We start from the raw sequence: 12,600 nt of genomic DNA on the forward strand, positions 1-12,600 counted from the left end.
GTTTAGACTTCAGTTAGCAGTTTAATCTTGTTACCTCACCTCGTTTTCTGAATATTTACCTCTCTTGGTCTTTATCATGAGATGCACTTTCAATGGACAGAAGAGGATTATATTCAGTATGTTTTTTTACTTGGGGGCTTTGGTGTTAAATCCCAGGAAAAGAGACAGAAATACAGAAGAAAACAACATACCTAGATATGAAAATAGAAGACAGCACCTTTACCATCTCAGCAATTTGCTCTACCATAAGCAACTTAAACCTACTTTTTTTTTCTTTTTATTTTTTTATTGAAGGATAATTGCTTTACATAATTTTGTTATTTTCTGTCAAACCTCAACATGAATCAGCCATAGGTATACATATATCCCCTCTCTTTAAACCTACCTTTAAGATAAGTTAACTCAGCAGCATTGTTGATGCTCAGTAAGTCAGCTCCTTGATTCTGACATGAAACATAAGCTTCTTTCCAAGAAAGAGTTGCCTGAATATTAAATTGGTAGCAACTTCCAATCTCCTCGTTCTTTTCCCAATTATCTTCACAGCCACTTTCTGTTGATAAAAAGATATGTCAGCGATCATAAAATAAGGGCATAATGTTGACTATTACTTAGAGTACTTACAAATACAATCCCCTCTTTCATCCAAAGTAACACACGCCAGTCAAGGTAGCAAGGTGGAATGGGATGGGGAATGAACAAGGTGGAGCACACTGGGAAATGAGGGTCAGAATTCTGGGAGATCTACCAGGCCCCACACAAATATGGTCTGACACTGACAGGCTATTTCATCAATCTAGGTCTCCTGCTCCTCACCTGAGAAATGAGGGTTTGCTCTGAATAACATCTAAGCCTCTCCATAATCCCTAAAGTTTCTGATCCAGACTCTGTGCTATGCTAAGTCACTTCAGTCGTGTCCAACTCTTTGCAACCCTAAGAACTGTAGACTGCCAGGCTCCTCTGTCCACGATTCTCCAGACAAGAATACTGGAATGGGTGCCCTCCTCCAAGGGATCTTTCTGACCCAGGGATTGAACCTGTGTCTCGTATGGCTCCTTCATTGCAGGCGGATTCTTTACCGCTGAGCTACTGGGAAGCCCATGATCCAGACTATAGTAAGATTGAAATAAAATTGGTGCCTGGTTGACCGAACCCAGCTTGTCATCAATTACAGGTGGAGTAAATGTTGGCTTTTTATCTTTCAGTAAATTCTAAGTGTTGAAAAGCCTTTGCCTCTACCTAGAAAAGTAATTCTTAAAGTGTGGTCCCCAGACCATCATCAGCATCATCTGGGAACTCACTAAACTGCAAAGTTTTGGATACCATCCAAAATCTACCAAATTACAATTTCTGGAGGTTGACCCCAGAAATCTGTATTGTAACAAACTCTCCAAATAATTCTGTTGCAACCTGAAGTTTGAGAATGATTGGCTTGAGATAATCTCTTCAAGTTGCTTAGGACTCTACATTTTGAAGCTCAGCTTCCCTTAAGGAGAGATCAGCATTACTAATTTCATCAGACTGGCTACTGAATAAGGCAGGATAATGTAATTGTTTGAGGCAAGGACTCCAGAGCTGAATTTGAATCTCAGCTCTGAAATTTATTATCTATGTAACCTTAGGCAATTGATTTAACTCTCCTGCGCCTCGCTGTGCTCATCTGTAATATGGGGACATGGGCTTCCCAGACGTCTCGGTGGTAAAGAATCCACCTGCCAATGCAGGAGAGCCAAGTTCCACCCCTGGGTCGGGAATATCAACTGGAAAAGGAAAAGTAACCTACTGCAGTATTCTTTCCTGGGAAATCCCATGAACAGAGGAGCCTGGAGGGCTATAGTCTATGGGGTCACAAAAGAGTCTAACAGGACTTAGCAACTAAACAACAACAAAATGAGGATAAATAATAGTTCCTACCTTATAAAACTGTATATGGAGTAAATGAGTTAATAAAGGTTGCGTACTTAGAATAGCACCTGAAACTTGGCAGGGCCAAGAGATAACTATTGCTACTATAAGTAATAACCATTACTATTACTGGAGCTTTTGCCTTTCTATTTACTGTTGATGCTTTTAACTTATTGCCCATTAAAAAATATTTCTTAATCTTGACACTGCTCTATTAAGGCTGGTAGCAATTTCCTGACTGACCCTGGCAATAGCCAGGAAGTGGCCTGGTCCTCTTCCTGAAGTGTCTGTGGTATAGCAGACTTCCTCATCATCTACCTTCAGTGACAACATCCTGTCTTGGTTCTCTTCCTGGCTCACTTCTGAAAGTAAGTTCTTAGCTACACACAACTTCCCTATCTTTCCTCAAATATACACTCCTTCTCTAGGATATCTGTTGCTATCATTTTTGAGTAATCGTGGACTCTTCCCTCTCCCCTTTGCCACATAGGAACAGTATCCTTTTCTTTCCACCTACGAAGTTCACCAGCCCATACATACCTGGTTGTAAGCAGATGCCCCACTTCTGATCATATTCGTAATTTAAGGTAGTTGCACACCATGGCCCACTGCGATCTCCATCAAAAATGCACTCGTGATGCCAGGTCCCATTAACTAAGAAGGGAAATTCACAAGGTCTCCCGAAAGAGTTCCCATCTCTAGTATAGATCTCTGTGGGTTGGGGAGAAAGTAGAGGAAAGAAGAGTTAAAAACTAGATAATCAGCTTTAGCTAACTACCTTCTAAAACCGTTTTGAAAGATGTTTTCATACTTGTGAGAACACAGTATCTAGGTGGAGTGCACCATGTGGCAATTCAGAGCACGGATGCTGGTTCCCTCACTGACCAACTGTGCGGCTGTGGGCAAGCTCTCCAACATCTATCAGTCTCAGTTTCTGCATTTGAAAATTAGGAATAATGATACCAGCAAATGGGGCTGTTCATGAGATTCAGTGAGATGATCAGGTAAAGCTCCGTTTATTGTGATGAGGAGCTAAAAGATCCTGGCTTTATCATGTAAGGATAAACTGACTACTCTGGAGGGCAGAGAAAGTCACCAAAAGGGGAGTCTGCTTGAGATGAAACCTACATTCTATTTTCTTTAGTAAGAGTGAGGCCAGCAAAATACCTTGGAATCACTGAGGCTGGGTGTGGGCTTTGAAACCAACTGTGGAGTTAGATGCACAAATGGCTCCATTGTTACAGACTGGTGGTAGAATCAAAGCTGAGGGTTTTGAGGAAGTAGGAGAAAAGACTGCTGAGTTTCTCAGTAGTCTCTTGGAGAGGGATAGGACATGATAATTCAGGTTATGAAAGGAGAACCAGAGTCAGCAGGGCAGTCATGGAACCAGTTGGTGGCCAGCAATGTAGCAAAACTAGCCTTTCCTGTTAGCAATTTTCCCCTGGTACATGGAGAGGAACTGAAAAACAATTCCAACCTCAAATATACCTGGAAATGCTAGAAGAAGTGCTAAATACTTATGTTGGTAACAGTTCCTTTGGAGAGGTGTCTTATAGAACAGCTAATCCTATAACTATTTCGGTCACTTTTTTCCATAATTTGTTTAAAACCATGGTTGTTATCTGATCAAATAATGACTATTATAGGTAAAGCATAATAATCAGATTTTTATCATCATTTATCATGCTAGTTGGGTCCCTCAAAATGTCTCATAGATTTGCTTAAAAGGGTGTTTAAGATAGAATTTGATTCCACATTCTTTATTATTCTCAATTGCTTGTTTAACTGAAATGTGAGGCTTAACAGTTTAAAATGTATTAAGCAGCAGTGCAGGAAAATAATGTAGATGTTTTTATTTGCAAACAATCTTTTAAGGATTTTGGTTTTGTTTTCCTCTGATAAATAAATGGTTTTGAACAGTATACTTTGGCTAAAGAGCAATTTGACCTTATATTTTATAAGGATTCTACTTATTATCTACCTTTTATTTTTAACCATGACAAAACTCCCAATAGCACATGACTGATTTCTCTTCCCATATCACAGCACTTAAAAGGAGAGTCCCTGAGCACAATGACTATAATTTGTAGAATCATGAGGTCTATTTTTTTGGTAAAACTTGTAAAAGTGCTTTCACTTGCTCTTTCCCACAAGCCCACAAGATCAGTGGGGCAAGTATTACACTTGTTTGTGAAATCCCCGTTTTTGCAGAGTCGTTAAGTGAAACATTGAGTCATTTAGCTGTGACAGGGATCAGAACTGGCTCTCCTTGAGTCCCTGACATATAAGGACAACCTGTGATATCAATGGCTGCCTTCTCAGGCTTCAAGTTAGTGTCATAGCTCAAAGCTGGGCTTCAGTTAAAAAGCTCTCCTGTTCACAATACATTTTGAAGAATGATAAGCATATAACAACCACCGCAACAGCAGCAGCTAAATTATGCTAATTATTCACGACTTTTATTCTTACACATTCTTTGATGTTATTGGACCTCTTAAGTCCCAAGGGTCTCCCCAGAGAGACAGGCTTTCCTAAGATACCCTTTGAATGTATGAATTTTCGATGATGGCAGCCTTAAAACCACAACTTACTTTGCAATAGGCACACATCTGTGAGATGAGATGCTTACACAGAAAACTAACATTAACCTCTTTGGTAGCAAAAGAAAAAAACAGCTTCAATATTTAAAGAGCTTGGCAGACTTCTAAGTTGCTTAGAATTCAGACACTTCTATAGGTTCCCCACCACTGAAAGTCTACTTCCTCTGCGTGATTCATCAAACATTCAAAACTGAGGTGTGATAGTGAGGCCAAGATATCTTAATGATATAAATGCATATGTGGATGCCAGTCAAGAGCAATTAATTCATCAAATTTATACAGTGAAAGTTTTTTTCTGAGAGGAGCATGGCTCACACAGGACGGGGGTGAGGAGAGAGGCAACCCAGAACATAATGACAGATAAATGTTTTTATATTAGGATTAAAAAATTTTATATAGCAGAAGCCAAAGGAAAAGTAAAGAAGCTATATTTGGGGGATGTCATCCTGGTTTTGAGCCTTAGCTTTGCCGTAACAAGCTGGGTTACCTTGAACTTCACTTTGTTGGACTCTGGTATCTTATCTTTCTTATTCGGTACAATTAGACAAGAAGGAGGGGGCGAGGTCCAATATGAGAAGTTTGAGAGAGCAGACCTAGAGAAAGTCTCTAACTTAAGACAGCAGTCTCCAACCCAAGAACAAGAAGGGACTACAAAATTTTAAAAGAGTAAAATTGCCAGGACTTAATATTTGACTACATTTGAATGGTGGGAGAGAAGAGCAGAGGAACTCTAGGGTGACTTGTAGATTTCTGACGTGCAACTTGGATGGTACCTGTCACCTGGAGAGGAATGGAGAAGAGGTAAGTTTGGCCCTGGCATCAGTGCAAATGAAAACTCAAGATACATGCTGATAAGTCAGGACTACATGCATCTTGTCTTAGGAATTTCTAAGTTTCTTAGTTGGATATTTAGGGTTTAAAATATTGTATTTGATAAGGTCAAACAGCCTGTGGGCTGTTGCCGGTGAGCACTGCTCAGCTTTCTCTGGGGTGATGTCCTAGGTGGGTTTTTAACCTTTTTTGTGCCACTGATAACTTCGGCAGCTGTGTGAAGCATGTGAGTCCCTTCTCAGAAAAACATTATAAATGCATAAAATAAAACACATAGGATTATAAAGAAAACTAGTTATATTGAAATGAAGGCATTTAGGGGACTGAGGGAATTTATAATTACAACTATGTCCATCAGTTAGGAGCAGAAGACAGAAGGAACCTGGCCAAGAAAATTATTGTTTCTGATCTTTGAACAAATATAATGAACCAAGCTAAATCCAGTTCAAAAGGCAATTTGCTTGGTTCCATGTTTTCTCTTGGCTGCCAAGTGAGAGGAAGGCTTTTATAGCACAAAATTTAAGCTTGCCATTTTTAAAGTGGTAAAGGTTAGGAGGAAGGTGGCTAGCAGAAGCAGACTTTTCAACTACTCAAGGGTCAAGGACTGATGAAAAGGAAAACCCCATCTCTGATTCTCGGACAATTCCCATAACAGCAGAACCTGACATCCCAGAAGCTACTGCACCCTCACTAGGAAATGGAAAGAGGTGGTTCCTCCAGGAGAAAAACCTGTTCAGGTACAAGAAAGATGGGGGGCCAAATTTAGCTTAAGAGGAGAGGAAAAAATCTCTGTAAAGCTATGTAAATTTACAAAGAAGAGCACACATAAGATAACAATTAAGACAAAGATAATATAATGAAACATATATAAATGTATATAGATAGATACCCACACATTCAACATTTGATATAATTTAGAGCAACATAATGGAAAAAGATTTGCTTGCGTGAGAGCTAATTTACATTTGGAGGTTTAAAAGGTAAATCTACTCTTTCCTTTTAAACTCAAAAATTCATTATAACTGAGTCTCTAGACTCCAAGTTCATGATCAGTGCCCCCAAAGGCAAAGGAAGACAGTTCCAGACATACGATGGTATGACATACAACTTTTTGACTTTGTGACAGCATGAAAGTGATACCTAGTCAGTGAAACTGTACTTTGAAGTTTGATCTTTTCCTGGGCTAGCAATATACGGTACAGTCCTCTCTCTGATGCTGGGCAGTGGCGGCCACAGCTCCTAGTCAGCCACACAGTCACGAGGGTAAACAACTGACAGACAGTCATCTGTTTCTCACTTTCAGTACCGTATTCAATAAACTACATGAGGTACTCAACACGTTATTATAAAATAGGCCAGGCTCTGTTTGAGGTGGCTTTTCCCAACTGTAGGCTGATGTAAGCATTCTGAGCACATTTAAGGCAGGCCAGGCTAAGTTATGATATTCATTACAAGTGTATTAAATGCATTTTTAACTTATGATATTTCCAATTTATGATGGGTTTATTGGGACAAAACAACATTGTAAGTAGAGGAAGATTTGTATTCATATACTTACTTTGGAGGCAACTGTGGAAAAAGTCCACTCTAATAATACTGAATCATAAATACAGTGTGATAGCCTTGCCAAAATATAAAATAAAGCCACACAATACTCTTCAAGTTTTTCCATTACATCCCAATCTGCAGACAAGAAAAAAATTCATTTCCTTTTTTTTTTTTCCTCTTTCTTCTTCTTCATTTTAAACTTAGAATAGAGTCAACCTTATTAGGTTATTTGACTTTTATCCTGTGTAGGGGACTTCCAGTCACTCTAACATTTTCTTTTCTCTGGAATTCAGGATGTAATCATGGAAAGTACATATGCTCAGAAATGAGAGAGATTTCAAACCCCCGGGTGCCACAGAACGGCTGTGAGACCTCTGACAAGGCACCTAACTTCTCCTACCCTTCCCTGTGAAAGTGGGCAAATAGCACTGACCTCATAGACGCCCTTCAACATTACGACTGAGTGCGAGGAACTAGAGGCCAGTTCACCTGACTCACCAGTGTATGACTCTAAGTGTGATCAGAGGTACACGTATAAGGCCACTTGCACCAAATACAGCAACAAATAAGTCAGAGTCCCTCTCCAGGACTCACCGTGGTAAGGCTGGGTGCACAAGCTTTCCTCTGAGCCTCCTTTCTTCCAGACATCCGATGAATTTGTACTTGCTATGGCGTGTCCGCCCTTCAGGGCCAGCTGGTACTGGGCAGCCCCGTAGAGAGAGTGGTGCTCACATTTCCACCACAGCATGGCACTGGAGTCGCAGCTGAACATTCTCAAGGAATCTGCGGGTTTGGTAATATCTAGGCCAAGACACTTCTGGGACTGCAAATGAAAGAGGCGATGCTGGGACACCCACTTCCACAACATGTCCTTGGTTTCGTCACAGTCCTTTGCCACTATCCAGTCGTTCAGCGGCGTGATGCACTTGCCTGTGTTTTCATTGACGATGCTGAATGGATCATTACCTGAGACAAGACAGGCAGAAAAGACATTTCAGGATTCTGAATTATGTGGTCCATGTGCCTTGGCTCCACTCGCTAAAGGGAGTGAGTCTGAGCATCCCCAGACTGTTAACACCCTCCCAGCTGTATAAACTGTAATGTTCTGCACAAGGCTGGAGGGCAGTGGGGGCCAGAGAGGCAGTTCAGTGTAGGATTAAGAGCGTGAGCTCTGGGGCCAGTTTGCTTGGCTTCATATTAATAGTTTGCTCTGCTACTTATTGGCCGTGTGATCAGGGCGTCATTTACCTGCTGAGCATCAGCTTTTTCCTTTGAAAAACAGTACTTCACAGGGTGGATGTGAGGATAAAATGAGCTCAAACATGCAAAACACTTAGAATAGTATACATATTTGTTATTGTCATTCAGTGAGATCTCCTCCTTATTTAATGAGATGAAGAAGCTCCTTAGAGCTTCTTTAGATAAGTGGCCTGTAGTCAATGAAAAATATTCTGAATTCTTTCAGGACACAATTCTGTCCTGCTTGCACTTTGGCTACTACAGCAAGGTAATTATTACATGACATTAATGTGTCTGAGAGGAGACTGGGTAGAGAAGTGGGATAAAGGGATAAGAGGCGATGGAGGTCTGGGTTCTGAGTGTAGGGAGACCTGTGGCCAGCTCCACCGTCACACCTCCAGGAGGTGACAGAAGGCCCTGGGGAGGGGACGTGGGCACTGACCATCTGGACCACCCAGGGAGGTAAAACCTGAGCTCCAGGAGACACCTGACTCACAGGATTCAGGACCCAGTAGGCGTGCACAAAGGGAACTCAGAAGGAACCAGCATGAGCGGTCACTTCAGGGCCGGATCTCCCTGAGTGTTCTCTGGGCAGTTTTGCATGAGCTGGGGAAGACCCCAGTAGCGACAGAAACTGAATTTCTGTTAACCTGGTAGAATAGGACCTCAGAATAAAATTTAACCTGATTTTATGAAAATAAGGTAGTGCACTGTTTCTTGAACACCTGAGTCTGTAGAGCAAGATTCACATCTGTTATAGCGAATTACAATAGTACAATTTGGTCTGTGCTTTTACAAAGAAACACTTTGTGAAGGTATAGCACAGAACATGTTGATGATCTGAAACAGTTTAGACAAATGAAAGCCATCTTTGTCAATGAACTAAAGGGTTCTGGAGAAGGAGCTGTAAAATTTTAGTTCCCAAAACGTACTTTCATTTTGATGCCAGCGTCACATTCAGTGGTTTTACTAACACTAAACACCTTTTCTAATAATAATTTATAGGCTTGCAGAGTTAGAAATTCTTATACTAAGGACTGGAGGGGAAATTTCACTATGCAAATAACACCTATATGTTTAAGTTCAATTCCAGTTTGAACTTTGCACAGAATTTTTGCTTCTTTTAAATAACAGTAGCCAGCACCAAGAGAAACAACAGGAACAACAAGAACAAACCCTTTAAAACCTTAAGCTATTTCCACTTTCAAGTTGCTATTTTAAAATACTGCCTAGGGTTGCAGTTAGATCTGTTTGAATAGCAGCTTCCATCCCTCATTCTTCTTTGACATCACTCTGCTGTTCCCTATCTTACAGACAGAGTTTGGGCAGACAGTTAACCAAAAAAAAAAAAAAAAAGGAAAACATATTATCGTAGAAGATTATCAGACCTTGATGTAACTGTTTCTCAATCTATTCCCTCTCACCTCTCCTGTGCTCCGGAGTATCAGGTACTGTAGCAGAAACAAAGACGTCGGCTTCTGCGGGAGAGGGGCAGTGCACCCCTGCTGGAACTTTCCCCTCTCCTGCTCTGAAATCTCCTTGCTCTCCTTCCTGAGCACTTTGCTCTGTGCTCTTTGACCTAAGATTTTCCAAGTTACCTTTGCAGAATCCAATGGATTAGCTACAGCACTTAGAACAGTGGTGAGAGCAGCAGAATAAGGAGTTAGGGGTCCTAGACCGAAGATCTACCTCTGCTTCTGGTTAGCTGGGACACCTTGGGGAATTCGGTTAATCCCCCCAGGGTCTTCTCATCTCCAAATGTGAGATGAAAGCAGTAGAGTATAAAAACCTAAGTTACTTCCAGTGCTAACACCCTATGCTCCCACTAATTCAGTTTTCCTAGCCTTGCAGGCTTTACAGGTCTCTGCTAAGTTCACTGCATGTTGTTTTTGAACAGATGTCCACAACTTTATTACATCATGCTGGTAGCATTTTAGGTCATTTGAGTTCCATCTGTATTGGGCATGTGCACTTAGGTGACAGTGCTGCCTTATAAGTACTCTGGAAGAGAAAAAAAAATTTACCCTTTCCCATTTGCTTCCCTGGTAACTCAGACAGTAAAGAATCCACCTGCAATGTAGGAGATCCAGGTTCAATCCCTGGATCGAGAAGATTCCCTGGAGAAGGGAATGGCTACCCACTCCAGTATTCTTGCCTATTCCATGGACAATAGGAGAGGGTTCCAAAGAGTCAGAAATGATTGAGTGACTAATAGTTTCACTTTCATTTACTATATGTTTAACTTTAGGACACCCATGGACTTAACAAGGTTGTAGAAATTCTGAAAGACTATAGGAGAGGTGTGGAGTAGTTATGTTGAAAAGAAGTTGCCAAGCTTCTAAAATCTACAATTGTAGATACTTGTCTCATTCTAAATCTATCTTTTAACCACGTATGTAGTATCAATGCTTGACATCTATTGTGATCACTTAGCTAATACATTAATTATTGATATGATTTAAGGAAACTTGTTATTAGCCTTCATATATAATGTGTAAGCATTCATACATAATATATAACCTAGGGAGAGTCGTGTAGTCTCATTATAGTTCTTCATATCTTTCTTTACCCTTACAAAGAAGCTGTTCAGTCTGCTCCAGTCTTGTGACCCTATTGAGAAAGTAGGTTGGGGTGGGGGAGGTCTGGAAAATGTGAAAATAATTTTAAAAATTTGTTAAATAAGGGTCTATGAAATATATCAGAAAAATATTACACTTTGAAATGGTGATTGCAGAGCAATTTATAAAACAGATTCATTACTGATAGCCTTATATTGTATCTTATTCACTTTACACTGGCCCTAAAAGGAATTTTAATATTAACCACAAATACAATATTGGGACAAGTCTAAAAGATAGAGGTCGATGAAAAGAAGACTCATTACCTCATCATCTCTAGAGCACTTTTAAAAATGTTTCTTTATATAAACATTCTACTGGTGTTAAGAAGAAATAGCTACATAGCATTATCATAAATTGAAAACGAATTTTTAGACCATCACAGGAAAGCTCTTTCTTACTGTCTGATTATTAAGTAACTCCTGTGTTACAAGACCCAAACCAAAGAGCTTTGCACATTCCAAAGAGAAACTGGACCTCAACATTTTGTAACCCACAGACACATGGAGAGGAGATGGTTTGGGAAGGCAAGAAGGATGAAGATTGCAACTTTTTTAGTTTCAGGGGAACTTCCTGAGCCCACACTGTTAAGCATTTTCTGGAGCTGCTACTATATGTGCAGAATGTATACTAGGAGAGACCCAGAAGTCTGGATTTGCCAGTTCAAAAACAGTCCTAAAGCGATGGTTGGGTCCAGAGCAATGTACGAGGAGTCAGAAAGTCATAGAGTTCAGATTGGGTGGTGAGGGCTAATGAAAACCTCAGGAGTCTCTGAAAATTTAGTGTACTTTAAGCTGCTAGCCCTCCAAGGAGGCAAAAAAGCTAACTAAGCAATTGGCATCCTCCCAAGGACACAGAAGCACTTCCCCTGCATCTGAGTATTGGAGACCACCTGCACAAACCTAGCTGCATCCATGTGATGAAGCACACACCATCACCAGCATCATGAAGCTGACATAGTGCCAAACCAGCTACCCAAATGGCTGAGGTTTCAAAATCCCAGTGCTTCCCTCAAGAGGGCCACAAGTCTGACTGGAGCAAGTGCTCAAGGTGGGGAAGGATGCAGGAAAACAAACAGCTTTGAGGACCTCCTGCAAGAAGAAAGGCATGAAGTTAGTGCTCTTTGCTCTTGGCTGATGAGAGAGGCCAGGAATTGCAGAGATTGCAGAAATTAAGAAAATCTTGAGTTCTATGGGGGAGACAAAAAAGATAAAGCAAATGCAGGTGGAGACCAAGTTTAGTGATTGAAAGTCTAGTGTGTTTCCACTACAGTTAGCTACTGCCATGATCATTTTCTCCCTGGATTATGTGGGCAGGCAGAACAGAATTCTCACAGCAATAAAGGCATTTTGGTAGTTCCCAATATGGGGAATCAAAGAAGAATGCAGAAGGGTGAATCAAAACAAGGTCAGCAATAAAGTTCTTGACATAGATAAGATGATGCTACTCATGATCTGAACAATCAGACAGTAACTCAGCTTAACTGCAAAGAAAGTAAATACCACAAGCAAACTGAAGTTTTTCAAAAACTCCCTTGACCATCTTTTACTTCCTCATTCTGACATGATGACAGAAGTGATAGCTGGGGACAGCTCACTAATTGCCTATGAAGCAGCCAGAGGAAGAAACCAAGTCCTCAGCACACCTTTTGTCAAGGCAGAAAGAGAGATTAAAAGCAAACTCCGGGCGCTGCCAAGGGGAGGGGGTGGGGCAGGCACTGCTCACAGCATCAGCTAAGGGTGTCTGCTCCTCGTCCTGCTTCTCAAGTGAGAGGCAAGAGGTCTCTGGGCAAGCAACCTGGGCTCCACTGCGGGAACTTCGGCCTCTGGGGTGGGGGTTGGGGTAAACGTTTGGAGCCCGAT

The 12,600-nt window shown here is 41.0% G+C and overlaps 1 protein-coding gene across 2 annotated transcripts in view; it reads right to left on the reverse strand.

Moving 5' to 3' along the window:
• LY75 (lymphocyte antigen 75) overlaps nt 1-12,600 on the reverse strand; it is a 116,321-nt gene that overhangs the window by 102,983 nt on the left and 738 nt on the right. For both annotated transcript variants that reach the window (XM_065931619.1, XM_065931617.1), the window contains exons 2-4: nt 7,476-7,847; nt 2,443-2,613; nt 386-550 (exon numbers count right to left, since the gene is read on the reverse strand). In XM_065931619.1, coding sequence (XP_065787691.1) covers nt 386-550; nt 2,443-2,613; nt 7,476-7,847 — 708 coding nt within the window. The remainder of the gene's footprint in view (nt 1-385; nt 551-2,442; nt 2,614-7,475; nt 7,848-12,600) is intronic.

Source organism: Muntiacus reevesi, chromosome 3 (assembly GCF_963930625.1).
Source record: "Muntiacus reevesi chromosome 3, mMunRee1.1, whole genome shotgun sequence".
Lineage (NCBI taxonomy): Eukaryota > Metazoa > Chordata > Mammalia > Artiodactyla > Cervidae > Muntiacus > Muntiacus reevesi.